We start from the raw sequence: 21,900 nt of genomic DNA, 5'->3' as shown, positions 1-21,900 counted from the left end.
TAATTTAATTTAATTTAATTTAATTTAATTTAATTTAATTTAATTTAATTTAATTTAATTTAATTTAATTTAATTTTTATTTAATTAAAACCATTACCATTACAATCCATCCGTCCATCCAACCTTTGATCAGCTGATGAGCATGTTTGATGCCGCTCATGGAGGTCCAAGCCATACTAGTCGCTGTAAAACAGTAATTGGTATTCATCTCCTTCCCAAAGTGATTTGATCCCTGCTTCGGTTTTTTAATTCACGCGGTTAGCATGCTGATGCGTATCCGCTCGGTGTTTTAATGACCCGCTCTGACCCGAGCCGTCTTTATTTAAAAACTTGTAGCCTACCACTCATTGAAAATTCCTAACCTCTCACTTTCCTTTTCCTTGGCTCCTCCCCTCTTGTGCCCTCTGGTACCCAGGTATGGCCTCGCAAGTGCAAGTGTTCTCCCCTCACGCTCTTCCGACAAGTGCCTTCTTTAGCGTGAAGAAACTGAAGGTGGAGCGGAGTCGCAACTGGGATATGACCGGGTACGGCACGCACAACAAAGTCTACAACCACAACAGCGGCAAGAACGTGTCGGCGCTGAGCGGCGCCCTCGGTATCAACGGCGGCTCGGCGTTGCCCTTCGAGCCGGCGCTTATTTTCCCAGGCAGCGCAGGCCACATCGTGGTCGCATCGGCGAGTAGCACTTCAGGGGGAATCGGGTCTTTGTTGAGCGGCGGGGGCGGAGGCAGCAACGGTGGCGGCGGCGGCGGCGGGGTTCAAAACCTGACCCGCCGCAGCACGGTCAGTCTCCTCGACACCTACCAGCGATGCGGTCTTAAACGTAAAAGCGAGGAACTCGACAACAACAGTAGCGTGCAGATCATCGAGGAACACGGTCCATCTTCGATGATCCAGAACGGGGCGGCCAGCGGCGCCACCGTGGCTACCGTGGCCACCGCCGCTTCCACGGCGACATCCAAGAACAGCGGTTCCAACAACGAAGGCGACTACCATCTAGTCCAGCATGAGGTGCTCTGCTCCATGACTAACACTTACGAAGTTCTGGAATTCTTAGGACGAGGGACTTTCGGGCAAGTCGTCAAGTGCTGGAAAAGGGGCACCAATGAGATCGTGGCGATTAAGATCCTTAAAAACCACCCGTCGTACGCCCGTCAGGGTCAGATCGAGGTCAGTATCCTGGCTCGTCTCAGCACGGAAAGCGCCGACGATTACAACTTCGTGAGAGCCTACGAGTGCTTCCAGCACAAGAACCACACGTGCCTGGTTTTCGAGATGCTGGAGCAGAACCTGTACGACTTCCTGAAACAGAACAAGTTCAGTCCGCTCCCGTTGAAGTACATCCGACCCGTGTTGCAGCAGGTGGCGACGGCGCTCATGAAGCTGAAGAGTCTGGGTTTGATTCACGCCGACCTGAAACCGGAGAACATCATGCTAGTGGATCCGTCTCGGCAACCCTACAGGGTGAAGGTCATTGACTTTGGTTCTGCTAGCCACGTTTCCAAAGCGGTCTGCTCCACGTATCTTCAGTCCAGATACTACAGGTGAGTTCCTGAGCATCTTTGCTAAAATTCCAAAGTACCGTTCGGGATAAACGACGCTAGCATGTTCTTTGTGCCTGTAATCCACACCAGAGAACCCTAGCATTAGAACCAGATGAGTCCCTGACAAGAACTTCCTTTCTTCTAGTTCTCTTTTAAGCCCAAGAGTTTTTGAGCTAAGGTGGTGTTGATGTTGACACAAAGAGACACTTGAGCTCCAACCCCGAGATCAGGTGTGGCAGAGTCACGGTGCCCATCATGGGTTTTATGGGCACGCCTGGCCAAAGCACATGACCGCATGTTCATGCCAGATGGTGACTGGTGGCCGGGTGTATTATTTACTTTTATACTGCGTGGTACTAACTGATGCAGTACTTTGTGCATGTGTTTGTGTCAGTGGTCTTTGGCTTGAGGGTTATTATTATTATTATTATTATTTTTGCTAATATTGGTAGCTGATATTATTATTATTATTATTACTAGTGTAGGCCCACAGGAAACTTTCTTTTCTATGTGTTTTTCCCTTTGGTCCTGAGCTTTTTATCCACCCATCCATCCATCCATGTATCCATCTGTTCGTCCATCCATCCATCCGTCCATCTGTCTGTCCATCCATCCATCCATGTATCCATCTGTTCGTCCATCCATCCATCCGTCCATCCGTCTGTCCATCCACCCATCCATCCATCCATGTATGCATCTGTCCATCCATCCATGTATCCATCTGTCTGTCCATCCATCCATCCATGTATCCATCCATCCATCCATCCATGTATCCAATCACCCACCCACCCATTCACCCATCCACCCACCCATTCATCCATCCATTCGTCTATCCGTCCATCCATCCATCCATCCATCCATGTATCTGTCGGTCCGTCCATCCATCCGTTCATGCATCCATCCATCCATCTACCCATCCATCCATCCACCCATGTATCCATGTATCCATCCATCCATCCATCCATCCATGTATCCATCCATCCATCCATCCATCCATCCATGTATCCATCCATCCATCCATCCATCCATCCATCCATGTATCCATCTGCCCATCCATCCATCCATCCATCCATCCAGCCATGTATCCATCCACCCATCCATCCATCCATCCATGTATCCATCTGCCCATCCATCCATCCATCAATTGTCCATCCATCTGCCCATCCATCCATCCATGTATCCATCCATCCATCCATCCATGTATCCATCCATCCATCCATCCATCCATCCATGTATCCATCCGCCCATCCATCCATCCATGTATCCATCCGCCCATCCATCCATCCATCCATCCATGTATCCATCTGCCCATCCATCCATCCATCAATTGTCCATCCATCTGCCCATCCATCCATCCATCCATGTATCCATCCATCCATCCATCCATGTATCCATCCATCCATCCATCCATCCATCCATCCATGTATCCATCCGCCCATCCATCCATCCATCCATCCATCCGCCCATCCATCCATCCATGTATCCATCCATCCATCCATCCATGTATCCATCCATCCATCCATCCATCCATCCATCCATCCATGTATCCATCCATCCATCCATCCATCCATGTATCCATCCGCCCATCCATCCATGTATCCATCCATCCATCCATCCATGTATCCATCCATCCATCCATCCATGTATCCATCCATCCATCCATCCATGTATCCATCCATCCATCCATCCATGTATCCATCCATCCATCCATCCATCCATGTATCCATCCGCCCATCCATCCATCCATGTATCCATCCGCCCATCCATCCATGTATCCATCCATCCATCCATCCATGTATCCATCCATCCATCCATCCATCCATCCATCCATGTATCCATCCATCCATCCATGTATCCATCCATCCATCCATCCATCCATCAATTGTCCATCCATCCATCCATCCATCCATCCATCCATCTATCCATCCATCCATCCATCCATCCATCCATCCATCCATCCATCCATCCATCCATCCATCCATCCATCCATCCATCCATCCATCCATCCATCCATCCATCCATCCATCCATGTATCCATCCATCCATCCATCCATCCATCCATCCATCCATCCATCCATCCATCCATCCATCCATCCATCCATCCATCCATCCATCCATCCATCCATGTATCCATCCATCCATCCATCCATCCATCCATCCATCCATCCATGTATCCATCCGAGGGGTTAATTTTTCCTTCTTTATTTATTTTTTATTTATTCTTTTCGTGGCCCACGCATGCATTTTATCCGCATTCCCGACTTTAAGAAGACGTGTTTTGTGACGAAGCGATGTATCGCCATGAGTAGCTAGCGATATGTTGTCGACGCCACTGCAACTTCCTGGGTTAATGATCTTATCTCCGCACCGAACGTTCCGCGTTTCTTATAGCCGATGACGCAACGGGCAAAGCTCCCTAATTAAGCTTACACCTCAGCAGATAAATGGATTATTGTCTTGCCTCCGCTGCGTACGTCCGCCGTCCTTCGCCATCCCTCAGAAGCCGATGAAGAAAGCGAGACGTAATAAACATTCAGTGGTTTCCATCTCCCGAGTCTCTGACGCCATTTCCAGCATGGGACCTGATAGCCTCCGCGGTGGAACGGAATCTCGTGATAATCCACAACAACCCGACGTCAGCAGATTCGCGGCGTGTCGGAGGTGTGCGGATTACGCAGAGGAACAGGAAATTGTCGGGGCGGCTTCAGACAAAAATTGCCTTCATCCCTGAAAATAAACCTTCATTATGAAACGGCGGCATAATAACTCCTGAACTAACTCCCGTACTTTTAAGTCATATACGTTTGCATTCATGTAGCACATGCATGGATATAATAGTACGCTTTGTGAAAGCATGAAAGATTGAAACGCTTCATTGGTGTCCAAAGTGTGGCCCGGGGGCCGTTAGTGGTCCACTAGAATAAAGTCAAAACATGATGAGAAATAGTAAATAATCTTAACAAGACAAAGTTGTCCCGAAAAGAAGATTTATAAGGAAAGTTAGAAAAAGGAAAATAATGATGGTAATCTAAATAAATCAAAATATGAATTTTAAAAAGCCATATTCTATGTTATGAAGAGAAATAACATAATTTTAGTAACATCATTTTTAAATATTAAAAAAGTATATATATATATTTTTTTTCTTAAATATAATTTGGGGGAAAATTCTAATATGATCAGAAATCGCGGCAATCATTTTCAGAGAATAAATGTTATGAAGACAATTAACATAATTTTAGTAGCATCATGTTGAAAAAAAAAATATATATATATATATATTATAAAATAATAAAAACAAAATATATATATATGTTTTTTTTATTTTATAGTTTGGGGAAAAATCTTCTGAGAATAAATAAATCAAAATATGAATTTTAAAAAGCCATATTCTATGTTATGAAGAGAAATAACATAATTTTAGTAACATCATTTTTAAATATTAAAAAAGTATATATATATATTTTTTTTTTCTTAAATATAATTTGGGGGAAAATTCTAATATTATCAGAAATCGCGGCAATCATTTTCAGAGAATAAATGTTATGAAGACAATTAACATAATTTTAGTAGCATCATGTTAAAAAACATATATATATATTTATATATTTTATAAAATAATAAAAAAAATTATATATATTTTTTTGTTTTGGGAAAAATCTTAAATAATAAATCAAAATATGAATTTGAAAAAGCCATATTCTAATGCCAATCATTTTCTGAGAATAAATGTTATGAACAGAAATAACATAATTTTAGTAACGTCATTTTGAAATATTAAAAAAAAATTGTGGGAAAATTCTAATATTATCAGAAATCGCGGCAATCATTTTCAGAGAATAAATGTTATGAAGAAAATTAACATAATTTTAGTATCATCATGTTGAAAAATATATATATATATTTTATAAAATAATAAAAAAAATACATATATATATAATGTTTTTAGAGAGAAATAAGAGAAATAACATAATTTAGTAGCATCATGTTGAAATATATTTTTTTTAAGTATATATTTTTTTATAGTTTGGGGGAAAATTCTAATATTATCAAAAATCGCTGCAATCATTTTCAGAGAATAAATGTTATGAAGAAAATTAACATAATTTTAGTATCATAATGTTGAAAAAATATATATATATATGTTATAAAATAATAAAAAAAATACATATATATATATATAATGTTTTTTAGAGAGAAATAAGAGAAATAACATAATTTTACTAGCATCATTTTGAAATATTTTTTTTATAGTTTGGGGGAAAATTCTAATATTATCAAAAATTGCTGCAATCATTTTCAGAGAATAAATGTTATGAAAACATTTAACATAATTTTAGTAGTATCATGTTGAAAAAAATATGTATGTGTATATTATTATTATTATTTTTTTTTTTTAAGTGATCTACATCTAACTGTGTATTACTTGTATATTTATCATCTTAGCTATCCTGGCTAAGACAGTTGCTAGCTGATGCTAGCATCTTTCACCCCTCTAATCCCCCCCCCCAGGTGTATACGTTGCCGCCTTAATAAGTGCTGAAATATGTATATGTATATGTTTCCATGAGAGCCCCCATTTGATTGCTTATTGGTCGGTCGGCCCGCCGCTCCCACAGCAAAGCGTTCCATCATGGCGGGGGGTGGGGGGTGGGGGGGCATCGTAATACATCGCCGCGTGTTAGTCACTGCGCGGTGAAGCGTCTGTTGATGTGTTGCGTACGTGCCAGAGATGTGCTAGCTCAGCGTCAGGATGCAGGCCGCTGCAAAGCGGAGATGAAAAGCATGGCGGCGGTGCTGTTTTTGGGACAGGTGGCGTGTGCGTGAGAGGATGCGGCGTGGCGTTGGAAATGCACCCCCCCCCCCAACCCCCCCTCAAGCGAGTGGCACATGATTACTTATGCAGATGAGCCTTCATTATGTTCAGCCTGACTGCTTGAGTGCTGTGGCGTGCTACCGCTTTCGTTTTCACTTTGGGGCTTTCACTTCCTGCTGGATTTGTCTTTAACTTTAGATTTTCCCGGGATGGGAAATCCTGTCACTGATATACACTGAAAGGTTACATATATTTCAAGAAAAAAAATGATCTGCGATGACGTCAGCCTCCCTTTGGGATTATCTTCCCTTTGCGGCGCCATCCATCCATCCATCAATTTTTTATGCCACATTTTTCATTTTAAGCTCGTATTGGTGCTTGTTTGTATATTTCTTGGGTCTTCCTTTTGAGTGTTAAGTGGCTGTGTGATGAATGGATTTTCCCACAAATAAAAATAATACAATAAGAAGTTCTAAACAGAGTCGTGAGCACCGAATGATGAGTAGGCGATGATCCACTGTGTTGCTACAGCTAGCTAGCTAGCTAGCTAGTACCTGGCATGCAACCTCAAGACCCCTAAAATGCTAATTAAGGCTCGCTGTATCCACAACCGCGCCGTCTTTATGACACTCATAACACCTTAGTATGCATGACAGAATCCTAATAACCTCTTTCATTTCTAATGTGCCTCTGGGCAACGCTTGCACGAGTCTCCGCAGAGCAGCCAGCATCCAGGAGACGTGTAGCGGGCGCGGCTAATTAACAAGCGCTAGTAAAAGCATATGCAACACAACATACACACTCGTCAGATCCTGATTTCAGCCTCTTCGTGATGTTATTTGTGTCAAATAAAAATTTTTTCTTAGTAGATTACAACTTTTTTTTCTGTCGTTTGACTTTATTCTAAATTAATTCTAAATTAATTCTAAATTTATTCTAAATTTATTTTACATTTATTCTAAATTTATTCTAAATTAATTATGAATTAATTCTAAATTAATCCGAATTCTAAATTAATTCTAACTTTTAAATTAATTCTAACTTCTAAATTAATTCTAACTTCTAAATTAATTCTAACCTTTAAATTAATTCCAAGTTCTAAATTAATTCTAACTTCTAAATTAATTCTAAATTAATTCTAAATTCATTCTAAATTAATTATGAATTAATTCTAAATTAATTCTAACTTCTAAATTAATTCTAAATTCTAAATTAATTCTAAATTTTAAAGTAAGTCTAAAGTAATTCTAAATTAATTATAAATTAATTATGAATTAATTATGAATTAATTCTAAATTTATTCTAACTTCTAAATTTATTCTAACCTCTAAATTAATTCTAAATTCTAAATTAATTCTAAAGTAATTCTAAAGTAATTCTAAATTAATTCTAAATTAATTATGAATTAATTATGAATTAATTCTAAATTTATTCTAACTTCTAAATTTATTCTAACCTCTAAATTAATTCTAAAGTAATTCTAAAGTAATTCTAAAGTAATTCTAACTTCTAAATTAATTCTAACTTCTAAATTAATTCTAAAGTAATTCTAAATTAATTGCAAAGTAATTCTAAATTAATTCTAAATTAATTCTAAATTAATTCTAAATTAATTCTAAATGTATTCTAAATGTATTCTAAATGTATTCTAAATGTATTCTAAATTAATTCTAAATGTATTCTAAATTAATTCTAAATTAATTCTAAATTTATTCTAAATTACTGCTGATTATTATTTCATCCAGCTGGATGCTAGCTCCAGTCGTAGACTCGTGTGAGTTTTTGCCAGATTGTTTCTGATCCACGCTGCTCGTCTTTGTTCTCTCTTTCCCGGTTCAATTTCCATACATTTCCCAGGACATTAGGCTGACGGAAATTAAGGCGCCTTGATAAAAGTGAGCCGCCCACGCGGGGGCCTGCAGTCGCTCCGCGCCGTATTGATTGGCTCACCTCGGCGGTTGAGGCGGGGGGCACGCCGGTGTGACCTCGTTCAGCCTCGCAGGCGTTGGGTAACATTCTGTGAATATAAAGCCGCCCTCAAACTCCCGCCGAACACGGAACACGGAACACGGAACGTTTTCTTTTCACTCCAAGGCTTTTCTTCTGTGGAATCGGGGGCACGCCGGTTGGCTGTCGTCATCGGCAGACTGGCAGCGACGCCCTCGGGTTTAAATAAATCATACGGCGCCCCGCTGACCCTCTCGCCGCCATCCGGGATGCCCGCCATCCATCTGAGGGGGGAGGTTCCAGAAAAAGGGGGTAGCCCCCACCACCCTTGTTCCTTTTCTCGTCTTTCCCAGCACCGCCGTATACTTGAATACGCATGAATATTTAAACATCGGGAATGTACCATCATGAACTTGGCGAAGAAAAATGGAGTCACATGACGGCATGGTCGGCCCGCTTGGGACTTTTCCAGGTTTTTCCAGAAACTGGGATTTTATGTGTGTGTGTTTCTGGTGTCATTATGGCAAAATCTTAACATCCCATCTTTGTTTTGGGAACATTTTTCTCTGCGTGAGCATTTTCATAAGCCCACACCACAAATGTATGAGGCATATTAGTAATAAAATAAATACAATTTTAAATTAAAATAAAATTTTTGAGAAAAAAATCTGATACTGATGTCGACTGATATCATATTTTTATGCTGATATCAGGCCGAAAAAAGTCTACTTTCCACATTGTTGTCATTTTTTTCAATAAAAAGTTCCAATAATGTGAGAATATTTTTTTTTACAAAAATATAATAATTATGTAATATTACAAGAAGAAAAAAGCTTTAATAGTACAAAGATAAGGTTGTAATTTTAAAAAGCATAATAATTTTTTTGCAATACATTTGCAGATTAAAGAAATAATGTCATTATTCTCAGGATATTTTTTTCAGGAAAAAAATGATTTCTTGTTTTTCAAAATTATTTTTCTTCATGATGTTATTCATGTCAAATAAAATATTTTCTTTCTGTAGATTACAACTTTTTTCTCTATTGTTTGATTTTATTCTAAATTAATTTTAAATAATTTTAAATTAATTCTAAATTAATTCTAAATTAATTCTAAATTTATTCTAAATTAATTCTAAATTTATGCTAAATTTATTCTAAATTTATTCTAAATTAATTATAAGTTAATTCTAAATTTATTCTGAATTAATTCTAAATTAATTCTAAATGAATTCTAAATTCTAAATTAATTCTAAATTAATTCTGAATTAATTCTAAATTCTAAATTAATTCTAAATTCTAAATTAATTCTAAATTAATTCTAAATTCTAAATTAATTCTAAATTCTAAATTAATTCTAAATTCTAAATTAATTCTAAATTCTAAATTAATTCTAAATTAATTCTAAATTAATTCTAAATTCTAAATTAATTCTAAATTCTAAATTAATTCTAAATTAATTCTAAATTCTAAATTAATTATAAATGTATTCTAAATTTATTCTAAATTAATTATAAGTTAATTCTAAATTTATTCTGAATTAATTCTAAATGAATTCTAAATGAATTCTAAATGAATTCTAAATGAATTCTAAATTCTAAATGAATTCTAAATTTATTCTAAATGAATTTGGAATTAATTCTAAATTGTAAATTAATTCTAAATTCTAAATTCTAAATTGTAAATTAATTCTAAATTAATTCTAAATTGTAAATTAATTCTAAATTCTAAATTCTAAATTGTAAATTAATTATAAATGTATTCTAAATTTATTCTAAATTAATTATAAGTTAATTCTAAATTTATTCTGAATTAATTCTAAATGAATTCTAAATGAATTCTAAATGAATTCTAAATTCTAAATGAATTCTAAATTTATTCTAAATGAATTTGGAATTAATTCTAAATTGTAAATTAATTCTAAATTCTAAATTCTAAATTGTAAATTAATTCTAAATTAATTCTAAATTGTAAATTAATTCTAAATTAGTTCTAAATTGTAAATTAATTCTAAATTCTAAATGAATTCTAAATTTATTCTAAATGAATTTGGAATTAATTCTAAATTGTAAATTAATTCTAAATTCTAAATTGTAAATTAATTCTAAATTAATTCTAAATTGTAAATTAATTCTAAATTAATTATAAATGTATTCTAAATTACTGCTGATTTTTCCATTTTTGTTGTTGGTTGGGGCCACAAATGGCCCCCCGCCTGCACTGTGGACACCACTGGTCGGCCATGTCTGCCCATCCATCTGCTGACATAAACATACACATGGGCGCACACTTTCATTTCTTTCTTATCTGACCTTTTGAACCGCAAACGTGCCGTGTGGAGCCCCCTGGGGTGCGGGGGTGTGGGCGTCAGGATGAACCAGAACAGCTTCTCATAAAAACGTCTTTTCTGGACTTGGACAGGCTCTGAAGATTGTGTTGCAGGAAGGACCATTCATAAAACGAAGCAAATCCAGTCTGGCTTGATGAATAATTCAAAATGAGTAATGGCGCCCGGTGACGGAACGTATCGCCGTTGTATCGGATTGCGTCGGTTTTGTCTTCAGGCATAATTTGTTTGGGAAAATAATGACTCTTGTTGGATTGTGGTTAAATATTAAACAGGTTAGAATTCCGAACAGGGCCAGGGTGTTTTATGATGTGCAAATTCATTCATTTAGGAATCACCATTGCAGATAAGCAATGGCGTTCAATGCCAGGGAAGTCTTGCACTTCCTGTTTCACTGCTAAAATCAACATTGCCACATTTGGGGCATCAAAGCAAAGTCATGAAATGTCTCTTTTTGTTATAATCAGTGGGGGGCAAACTGGGCGGCGGCGCTAGCATTATGATGCTATATATCACCCCACAGTATAATATAATATAGTAGTATAACAGTATAATATAGTATAATAGTGTATAGTATAAATAGTATGGTCATATCACCTCAAAATATGACAAAAATATGCCAACAAATTAATAAAAATAAATAAAATAATAATTAATAATATTAAAATAAAATAATAATAAAATAAAATATAATAAAAACAACTTAAACTATATTAGGAATTAAATTAAATTAAAACAAAAAAATTAAACCCTATTAAGAAAGCAGGAAGTGAACAAATGTAACAGTTACTGATTGTAAAAGTACCAGAGGGAGGGGTAGGAGTTAATAAGCTTTGCTTCTTCCTACTCCTTTTGGACATGTGGAACTGGGAACTGATTATGGGATGCACGCAACTGTAATTTAATTTAATTTAATTTAATTTAATTTAATTTAATTTAATTTAATTTAATTTAATTTAATTTAAAAAAATAAATAAAAACAACTTCAACTATGTTAGGAAAGCAGGAAGTGAACAAATGTAACAGTTAGTGATTGTAAAAGTACCAGATGGAGGGGTAGGATTTAATAAGCTTTGCTTCTTCCTACTCCTTTTGGACATGTGGAACTGGGAACTGATTATGGGATGCACGCAACTGTAATTTAATTTAATTTAATTTAATTTAATTTAATTTAATTTAATTTAATTTAATTTAATTTAATTTAATTTAATTTAATTTAATTTAATTTAATTTAATTTAATTTTAAAAATAAATAAAAACAACTTCAACTATGTTAGGAAAGCAGGAAGTGAACAAATGTAACAGTTACTGATTGTAAAAGTACCAGATGGAGGGGTAGGATTTAATAAGCTTTGCTTCTTCCTACTCCTTTTGGACATGTGGAACTGGGAACATATTATGGGATGCACTCAATTGTAATTTGATGCATGTTCAAATTAAATAAAACCATTACCATTCCATACTAAATTAAATTAAATTAAATTAAATTAAATTAAATTAAATTAAATTAAATTAAATTAAATTAAATTAAATTAAATTAAATTAAATTAAATTAAATTAAATTAAATTAAATTAAATTAAATTAAATTAAATTAAATATGCATGAGTCCCTGAACGCTGCACTCGCCATTCATACGACACAAACACGCTAAGCAGCAAGATTCCTAATTTGTGTATTCAGCCAATGGCAAATGTCCCTCGAACCACAAAAGTCGTGTTGATTGAAGCAAAGTGGCGAGTACCATTTTGAAGCTTGGGTGGGCTTCCTGCGGAGAACAATAAAATACAGGCAGAGCTGTGGGCAAAGCCAAAGGGGGCTTTCAGGGTGACCCGGCGCTAATTGTGACCGTGGTGCATTTACTGATTATAGTTAAGTGGTCCAAAATGGTCCCCTGCTCTGTGTTGCATTGACCCGCTCCCTCCCCGCGGTGGATGCGGTCAATAGCGGGTCCTGTTGGGATGCTTTTCCGCTGAGGAAAGAAAGCGGTCTAATCGGGATCGCGGTTCAAAAGGCTGGACTAAGTGTAGCATACGAGTTTTCGGTCTGTTCTAAATGATTACTTGGAAGCCTCTTAATTTTTTTCGAGAGAGGCCGACAACATGTGTGATGAAGTCAGTGTTTTGGTTTTCTAGAATGGATTAATTAGATTTTTTTTTATTATTAGAAAAACTGAAACTTGTAACGGAGGACCTCTGGACCATACCAAGAGGACTAAATGATGACTTGAAAGCCTCTTAATTTTTTTTCGAGAGAGACCGACAACATGTGTGATGAAGGAATTACGAGGTTGATCAATTGAAGATGACTTCAGCGGGTTTGTCGTCACGGTTTTGACTCAGGCGAGCCTCACCGCTCCTGTTCCCGGCTGCAAAATACTCACATTCAAAGTGTCCATATATTTTGTTCGATTCCCTACGACATAAAGTGGCTGTTTGCACAGCTGCATTCACATCTGCGTGTATAAACACAAACACAACACGAGCGTTCAACTGTGCCGGGGTGATTAGATTTCCAGGACACGGTCAGCGACTCGCACATCGGTTCATGCAGCCATGCGGCGCGTTGGAAAAGTGGATAGATCCGACCTACAAAGAGCCGGACAGACTTGGACTCAGACTCTCGGGCAGACAGATAGAGGGCATGGAGTCTCGCTTCAGGGAGAGATGAAGCCTTTGAATGAACATTTAGGTTAGACAGAGTGAGCGTGTTCGATTCCGCCGCCGCCGCCCTCGGTTATAGATCAAGCGCGGCTCAAGGCCCGTTGTCAGTCCTTCAGACCGGCTCTGGGTTTCTGTCTCGCGTGGACCCAAGGACGTCTCGCAGCAGCCATGTTTGTTTCCTCGGCTGCACCGACTCACATTAATGAAGTGCATGCATTGCGGATTCTACCATCTGGTAGCATACCTTTGAAAAAACTTTATTGTTCTCATCCATTTACACTCTGGTATTCCCAGAATCGGGATTGGAGCTTAGTTTGTTTTTCCTATGCAATGTCCGTTAATAATGGAGGCAAAATGTGGGAATAATAGTGCGTGTATGTGAGAGAAAAATTTTTTTTTAAATACCTCAAATGAAATAATCACATTTTATTTTATTTTATTTTATTTTATTTTATTTTATTTTATTTTATTTTATTTTATTTTTTATCCTTTCCTCTTCCCCTCCCTATATATATAGTGTCATGCATTAAAAAGCCCAAAACAGTGTTTCATTTCCACTTCCTTTATTCTTTTTTTTTCTTTTTTCTTTTTCTTTTTCTTTTATTTATTTTATTTTATTCTATTTTATTTTATTTTTTATCCCTTTCTCTTCCCCTCCCTACATAGTGTCATGCATTAAAAAGCCAAAAACAGTGTTTCACTTCCTTTATTTTTATTTTATTTTATTTTATTTTATTTTATTTTATTTTATTTTATTTTATTTTATTTTATTTTATTTTATTTTATTTTATTTTATTTTATTTTATTTTATTTTGATTTATTTTGATTTAATTTTCCCTACATAGTGTCATGCATTAAAAAGACAAAAACAGTGTTTCATTTCCACTTCCTTTATTCTTTTTTTACTTTCTCTTTTCTTTTTCTTTTATTTATTTTATTTTATTCTATTTTATTTTATTTTTTATCCCTTCCTCTTCCCCTCCCCATAGTGTCATGCATTAAAAAGGCCAAAACAGTGTTTCACTTCCTTTATTCTTTTTTCTTTTTTTAAAAAAAAATATTTTATTTTATTTTATTTTATTTTATTTTATTTTATTTTATTTTATTTTATTTTATTTTATTTTATTTTATTTTATTTTATTTTATTTTATTTTTTTAATCTCTTCCTCTTCCCCTCCCTACATAGTGTCATGCATTAAAAAGCCAAAAACAGTGTTTCACTTCCACTTCCTTTATTCTTTTTTCTTTTTAATTTTATTTTATTTTATTTTATTTTATTTTATTTTATTTTATTTTATTTTATTTTATTTTATTTTATTTTATTTTATTTTATTTTATTTTATTTTATTTTATTTTTTATCCTTTCCTCTTCCCCTCCCTATATATATAGTGTCATGCATTAAAAAGCCCAAAACAGTGTTTCATTTCCACTTCCTTTATTCTTTTTTTTTCTTTTTTCTTTTTCTTTTTCTTTTATTTATTTTATTTTATTCTATTTTATTTTATTTTTTATCCCTTTCTCTTCCCCTCCCTACATAGTGTCATGCATTAAAAAGCCAAAAACAGTGTTTCACTTCCTTTATTCTTATTTTATTTTATTTTATTTTATTTTATTTTATTTTATTTTATTTTATTTTATTTTATTTTATTTTATTTTATTTTATTTTATTTTATTTTATTTTATTTTATTTTATTTTATTTTATTTTATTTTGATTTATTTTGATTTAATTTTCCCTACATAGTGTCATGCATTAAAAAGACAAAAACAGTGTTTCATTTCCACTTCCTTTATTCTTTTTTTACTTTCTCTTTTCTTTTTCTTTTATTTATTTTATTTTATTCTATTTTATTTTATTTTTTATCCCTTCCTCTTCCCCTCCCCATAGTGTCATGCATTAAAAAGGCCAAAACAGTGTTTCACTTCCTTTATTCTTTTTTCTTTTTTTAAAAAAAAAATATTTTATTTTATTTTATTTTATTTTATTTTATTTTATTTTATTTTATTTTATTTTATTTTATTTTATTTTATTTTATTTTATTTTATTTTATTTTTTTAATCTCTTCCTCTTCCCCTCCCTACATAGTGTCATGCATTAAAAAGCCAAAAACAGTGTTTCACTTCCACTTCCTTTATTCTTTTTTCTTTTTAATTTTATTTTATTTTATTTTATTTTATTTTATTTTATTTTATTTTATTTTATTTTATTTTATTTTATTTTATTTTATTTTATTTTATTTTATTTTATTTTATTTTATTTTTTATCCTTTCCTCTTCCCCTCCCTATATATATAGTGTCATGCATTAAAAAGCCCAAAACAGTGTTTCATTTCCACTTCCTTTATTCTTTTTTTTTCTTTTTTCTTTTTCTTTTTCTTTTATTTATTTTATTTTATTCTATTTTATTTTATTTTTTATCCCTTTCTCTTCCCCTCCCTACATAGTGTCATGCATTAAAAAGCCAAAAACAGTGTTTCACTTCCTTTATTCTTATTTTATTTTATTTTATTTTATTTTATTTTATTTTATTTTATTTTATTTTATTTTATTTTATTTTATTTTATTTTATTTTATTTTATTTTATTTTATTTTATTTTATTTTATTTTGATTTATTTTGATTTAATTTTCCCTACATAGTGTCATGCATTAAAAAGACAAAAACAGTGTTTCATTTCCACTTCCTTTATTCTTTTTTTACTTTCTCTTTTCTTTTTCTTTTATTTATTTTATTTTATTCTATTTTATTTTATTTTTTATCCCTTCCTCTTCCCCTCCCCATAGTGTCATGCATTAAAAAGGCCAAAACAGTGTTTCACTTCCTTTATTCTTTTTTCTTTTTTAAAAAAAAATATTTTATTTTATTTTATTTTATTTTATTTTATTTTATTTTATTTTATTTTATTTTATTTTATTTTATTTTATTTTATTTTATTTTATTTTATTTTATTTTATTTTTTTAATCTCTTCCTCTTCCCCTCCCTACATAGTGTCATGCATTAAAAAGCCAAAAACAGTGTTTCACTTCCACTTCCTTTATTCTTTTTTCTTTTTTATTTTATTTTATTTTATTTTATTTTATTTTATTTTATTTTATTTTATTTTATTTTATTTTATTTTATTTTATTTTATTTTATTTTATTTTATTTTATTTTATTTTATTTTATTTTATTTTATTTTATTTTATTTCCCTACATAGTGTCATGCATTAAAAAGCCAGGGTGACCAGCATGAAGTGGTTGGAGTGATCGGCTATCATTGTCCACCTTTGTTCCCCTCATCACTGCCCCCCCCCCCCTCGTATGTCCCTCCATCTCTGTCCTCCCTCGGCCCCTACCCTACTTTTAGGTATCATGCCCTTCACTTTTGGTCCAACCTCCACACACCAACACACAAACACTTGAATGCTGGAATATGAAAAGCATTCATATTCCTCTTCCAGGCCGTGGGGGGGGGCACGTGGTGTCCAAAGTGCTGATGTTCTGTTTTCAGCGTAATTATAACATCCCTTGGTCACGAGAAAAAAAAAAAAAAAAAAAAAGGAAAAAGTCCAGCTAATGTTTCATTTGTTCCTGCTTGCTTGCTTATTGCCATGGCAATTAGACCATGGAGCCGAGGCACAGGCATTTCCTGTCATTGTTTGGATTTGCATAGCCAGCAAATCAGTGACTATGAAGACACCTCTTCCACTGCCATGACAACCGTGTACAACCCCCCCCAACCCCCCCCCATCCATACCAAGCACGTCCCCATCTTCAGCTTGATTGACTGGAGCTCCCGCATCCTTCCATCGCCAATACGCTTATTTTAGGTTCAGGTAATAAGCTTTAGCTTTTTCACCTAGCGGGGGCCCACCTAGCGGGGGCCCACCTAGCATGTTGCTACGTTGTCCATGGAACACCGCATACGGGACACACAATATGGGGGTGCAACAATATGAATGGCTGTGTAGTTTATGACAATATTCATAAGCAGCTAGATGATGGCAGGGAGGTGGTAAGTGGAAGTGTGGGTGGGTGGCGGGGGGCGGGGGGCGGGGGGGCTTCCCCTTCCCCGATACAGGAGATGCATCCATCCGTCCATCCATCCGTCCGTCCGTCCACCCTTACATCCACCCGCCCATCAATCCATCCACCCACCCATCCATCCACCTACCCATCCATCCATCCATCCATCCATCCATCCATACACCCATCCAACTCACCCATCCATCTACTCATCCACCCACCCATCCACCCATCCATCCATCCATCCATCCATACACCCATCCAACCCACCCATCCATCTACTCATCCACCCACCCATACATCCACCCACCCATCCACTCCATCCATCCATCCATCCATCCATCTACTCATCCACCCACCCATCCATACATCCACCCCCCCTCCACCCATACATCATCCATCCAACCATCCATCCATCTACTCATCCAACCACCCATCCATCCACCCACCCATACATCCATCCACCCACCCACCCATCCAACCATCCATCCATTCACCCATCCACCCATCCACCCATCTATCCACTCATCCATCCATCCACTCATCCATTCATCCACTCCATCCACCCATCCATCCATCCATCTACTCATCCACCCACCCATCCATACATCCACCCCCCTCCACCCATCCATCCATCCAACATCCATCCATCTACTCATCCAACCACCCATCCATCCACCCACCCATACATCCATCCACCCACCCACCCACCCACCCATCCAACCATCCATCCATCCATCCATCCATCCACCCATCCATCAATCCACCCATCATCCATCCATCCACCCACCCACCCATCCATCCATCCATCCATCCACCCATCCATCCACCCATCCATCCATCCATCCATCCATCCATCCATCCACTCATCCATCCATTCATCCACCCATCCATCCATCCACCCACCCATCCAACCACCCACCCATCCACCCATCCACCCATCCATCCAACCATCCGTCCATCCACCCATCCAACCATCCACCCATCCATCCAACCATCCGTCCATCCGTCCATCCACCCATCCACTCCATCCATCCACCCATCCATCCATACATCCACCCCCCCTCCACCCATCCATCCAACCATCCATCCATCTACTCATCCAACCACCCATACATCCATCCACCCACCCACCCATCCAACCATCCATCCATCCATCCATCCACCCATCCACCCATCCATCCATCCATCCACCCATCCACCCATCCATCCATCCATCCACCCATCCATCCATCCATCCATCCACCCATCCATCCATCCACCCACCCATCCAACCACCCATCCAACCACCCATCCATCCATCCATCCACCCATCCACCCATCCATCCATCCACAATATCACGGTTTAATTGCTATTATTGCTCTATATAATAATTAATAATTTTTAGGAATTATTTCTTAGAAATAAATTAACGGTGGCAGTTTTGTTGTCGACAAATTTAGAAAATAAACTTTTTCATGCTTTTTCAAATAATATAATTTTTTTCTTTATTCTTTATTCTAGTCAAAATGGCAAATGGCTGCTGGGCCGCAGTTTGAACACCCCTGATGTCATTGCTAGAAGCTGTGGCTCGGGGAGGCGGTTCGGGGGGGGGGGGCGGGGTGTTTAGTGGAGAGGAAAAGATGGAAGAGAGCCTAATCCAGAAGACGGAGCTCAACTACTGTGGAGGCCACAAGACGATACGGGGACGGGGACGGGGACGGGGACAGTGAACGCACCGTCCCGACTTAGTAGCCTCCAAAGACTGGAGAGGAATTCGGTAATGAGTTCCCATCTTCCTTTTTCGGTGGAGGTTGACTGACTTTGTGGAACTAATTGAAAGTGGCACGTCGAGCACCGGGGAGATCTTTAAGGGGGGGGGGGGGGGGGGGGCGTGATACAAGCTTGAATCCCGCTGAGGGTTTTGTGTTGTGTCGGTACTTTAGGCGATGTTTGTCTATTTGTCCATTTGTGCGAGCATCTCTACGGTTTTTTTCCCGCTTCCCGACTTGATTGATTTGGTTTTCTGTGTCAGCCCATCAGAGATACCGTGTGTGTGTGTGTACATGTGTGTGTACATGTGTGTACATGTGTGTACATGTGTGTATTACTTGGGCTCCGGAGGCACAATGGACCAGTGACTTTAATGGGAGATGGGACGTGTCTATTTCCAGATATGGAAATGGACCGTTAGACCGCTTGGCATTTACCCAAAATGATGAAACGGAGCTGTCACTATTTACCGACACGCGTCAATGACCTCTAATACGCAGGCGGGTATTCACGTTCAAATATTGAAATATTTCACTGCTTGTTTGTTTGTCCGAAAGGAGTAGGAAGAAGCAAAGCTTAGTAAATCCTACCCCTACATCTGGTATTTTTTGCAATCAGTAAATGTTACATTTGTTCACTTCCTGCTTTCTTTATTTTATTTTATTTTATTTTATTTTATTTTATTTTATTTTATTTTATTTTATTTTATTTTATTTTATTTTATTTTATTTTATTTTATTTTTTGTCACATACCGAAGTACAAGGTGATATGACCATGCAATGACATAATGGTTACCATAGTAACTGTCAATATAGTGATATATGTTATGTTATGTTAGATGTGTTATGTTGTACATGTTACATTTGTTCACTTCCTGCTTTCCTAATATAGTTTAAGTTGTTTTAATTTAATTTAATTTTAATTTTACTATATTTTTTGTCACGTACCGAAGTACGAGGTGATATATGTTATATTATGTTGTATATGTTACATTTGTTCACTTCCTGCTTTCATAATATAATTTTTTTTTTACTTGATTTAATTAATTTTTGTTTTTTTTATTTTATTTAATTTTATTTTTTGTCATTATTGTTGACTCTTAGGGATTATATATAATAATAATAAATGGGATTTATTAAAATAGTCATGTAGGAATAGAATATAATATTTGTTATTTTTATTATTTAAAATAATCATAAATATTATTATGAATGCTCTGCTTTGCCCCACTGGGCCCCCAGCTGCAAAGCCGCCCTCGGGGGCCAGTGAGAGCTGTGGAATGTACCTGATGCGAGTGTTTGTGCCTGAGATAGCGAAGGCCTCGGGGGTGCAGCTGTCCGTGACGACGGCGTATTCATGTGTGCTTATTAAAAGGGACGGAAACAGATGTAGGATTTAGGATGCATTCGTGGGTCTTGTGTGGCCGCAGCGTCCCCTTGGCCCCCCCAAACTCCCCACCCCCCCTCCCCCCATCCCCAAGACTGTCACGGGGACATGACAGCATGTGTCATTAGTGGCAATATCTCATTTGGTCCATGTGATGTATTTTCACTTCCTGTTTCCATCTAATATTTATGTTACAAGCATATGCTGGGCCAAATAGAGATGTGCGATTCATGGACGAGTTGTTCAAATCTTGTGGGTTTTTACTCACGAGTTCACATCTCACGTGTCAATTTCACTGACTCACGGTTTGATGAGGACTGGGGTTCCACTGACTCACGGGTACTTGACATAGACTCACATTTCACTGACTCACAGGTGCTAGACAAAGACTCGAGTTTCACTGACTCACAGGTTCATGAACACTCGAGTGTCACTGACTCGCTGGTTGATGAACACTCGAGTTTCACTAACTCACGGGTTGATGAACACTCAAGGATTCATTGATGAACACTCAAGGATTCACTGACTCACGGGTTAATGAACACTCGATTTTCACTGACTCACGGGTTGATGAACACTCAAGGATTCACTGACTCACGGGTTGATGAACACTCGAGTTTCACTGACTCACGGGTTGATGAACACTCGAGTTTCACTGATTCACAGGTTAATGAACACTCGATTTTCACTGACTCACGGGTTGATGAACACTCAAGGATTCACTGACTCACGGGTTTATGAACACTCGAGTGTCAGTGACTCACGGGTTAACCAAGACTCGAACTTCACTGACTCACGGGTTCATGAACACTCGAGTGTCACTGACTCACGGGTTGATGAACACTCAAGGATTCACTGACTCACGGGTTGATGAACACTCGAGTGTCACTGACTCACGGGTGGATGAACACTCAAGGATTCACTGACTCACGGGTTGATGAACACTCGAAGTTCACTGACTCACGGGTTGATGAACACTCGAGTTTCACTGACTCACGGGTTCATGAACACTTGAGTTTCACTGACTCACGGGTTGATGAACACTCAAGGATTCACTGACTCACGGGTTAACCAAGATTCGAACTTCACTGACTCACGTGTTCATGAACACTCCAGTTCCACTGACTTATGTATACTCGACAACATGACAGCAAGTGTTTGTTCGGGAAATTTTCCAGTGTGGTTTTTTTGGGCAAAAGGTCGGTGAAAGTGCATCATGAGTGGAGGCCCCGCCCCCCCCCCTCTTCTTCGCCGTCTTGGTCTCCCCTCCTTCCCGCTCCTTTTTTCCCGCCACTGGAATCCCATTGGTTGTATTTGTTGTCCGCTAGCTTGTGCCGCCCAATGACCGGGAGACGTGATTGGACCGGGGGGGGGGGGGGGGGTCAAAGCTGTGCTCATTTCACACTGTGTCCTTTTGGACTCCCTCCAGGACCCCCCCTCCC

The 21,900-nt window shown here is 37.1% G+C and overlaps 1 protein-coding gene across 2 annotated transcripts in view; it reads left to right on the top strand.

Moving 5' to 3' along the window:
• The window catches only part of hipk2 (homeodomain interacting protein kinase 2), an 89,077-nt gene that overhangs the window by 23,930 nt on the left and 43,247 nt on the right, over positions 1-21,900 (top strand). For both annotated transcript variants that reach the window (XM_058088230.2, XM_058088229.2), the window contains exon 2: positions 416-1,544. In XM_058088230.2, coding sequence (XP_057944213.2) covers positions 416-1,544 — 1,129 coding nt within the window. The remainder of the gene's footprint in view (positions 1-415; positions 1,545-21,900) is intronic.

Source organism: Doryrhamphus excisus, linkage group LG6 (assembly GCF_037039965.1).
Source record: "Doryrhamphus excisus strain RoL-2023G ecotype Guam linkage group LG6, RoL_Dexc_Guam_v1.1, whole genome shotgun sequence".
Taxonomy (NCBI): Eukaryota; Metazoa; Chordata; class Actinopteri; order Syngnathiformes; family Syngnathidae; genus Doryrhamphus; species Doryrhamphus excisus.
The sequence above is the reverse complement of the archived record's forward strand: the minus strand, read 5'-3'. Positions and strand labels throughout refer to the sequence as shown.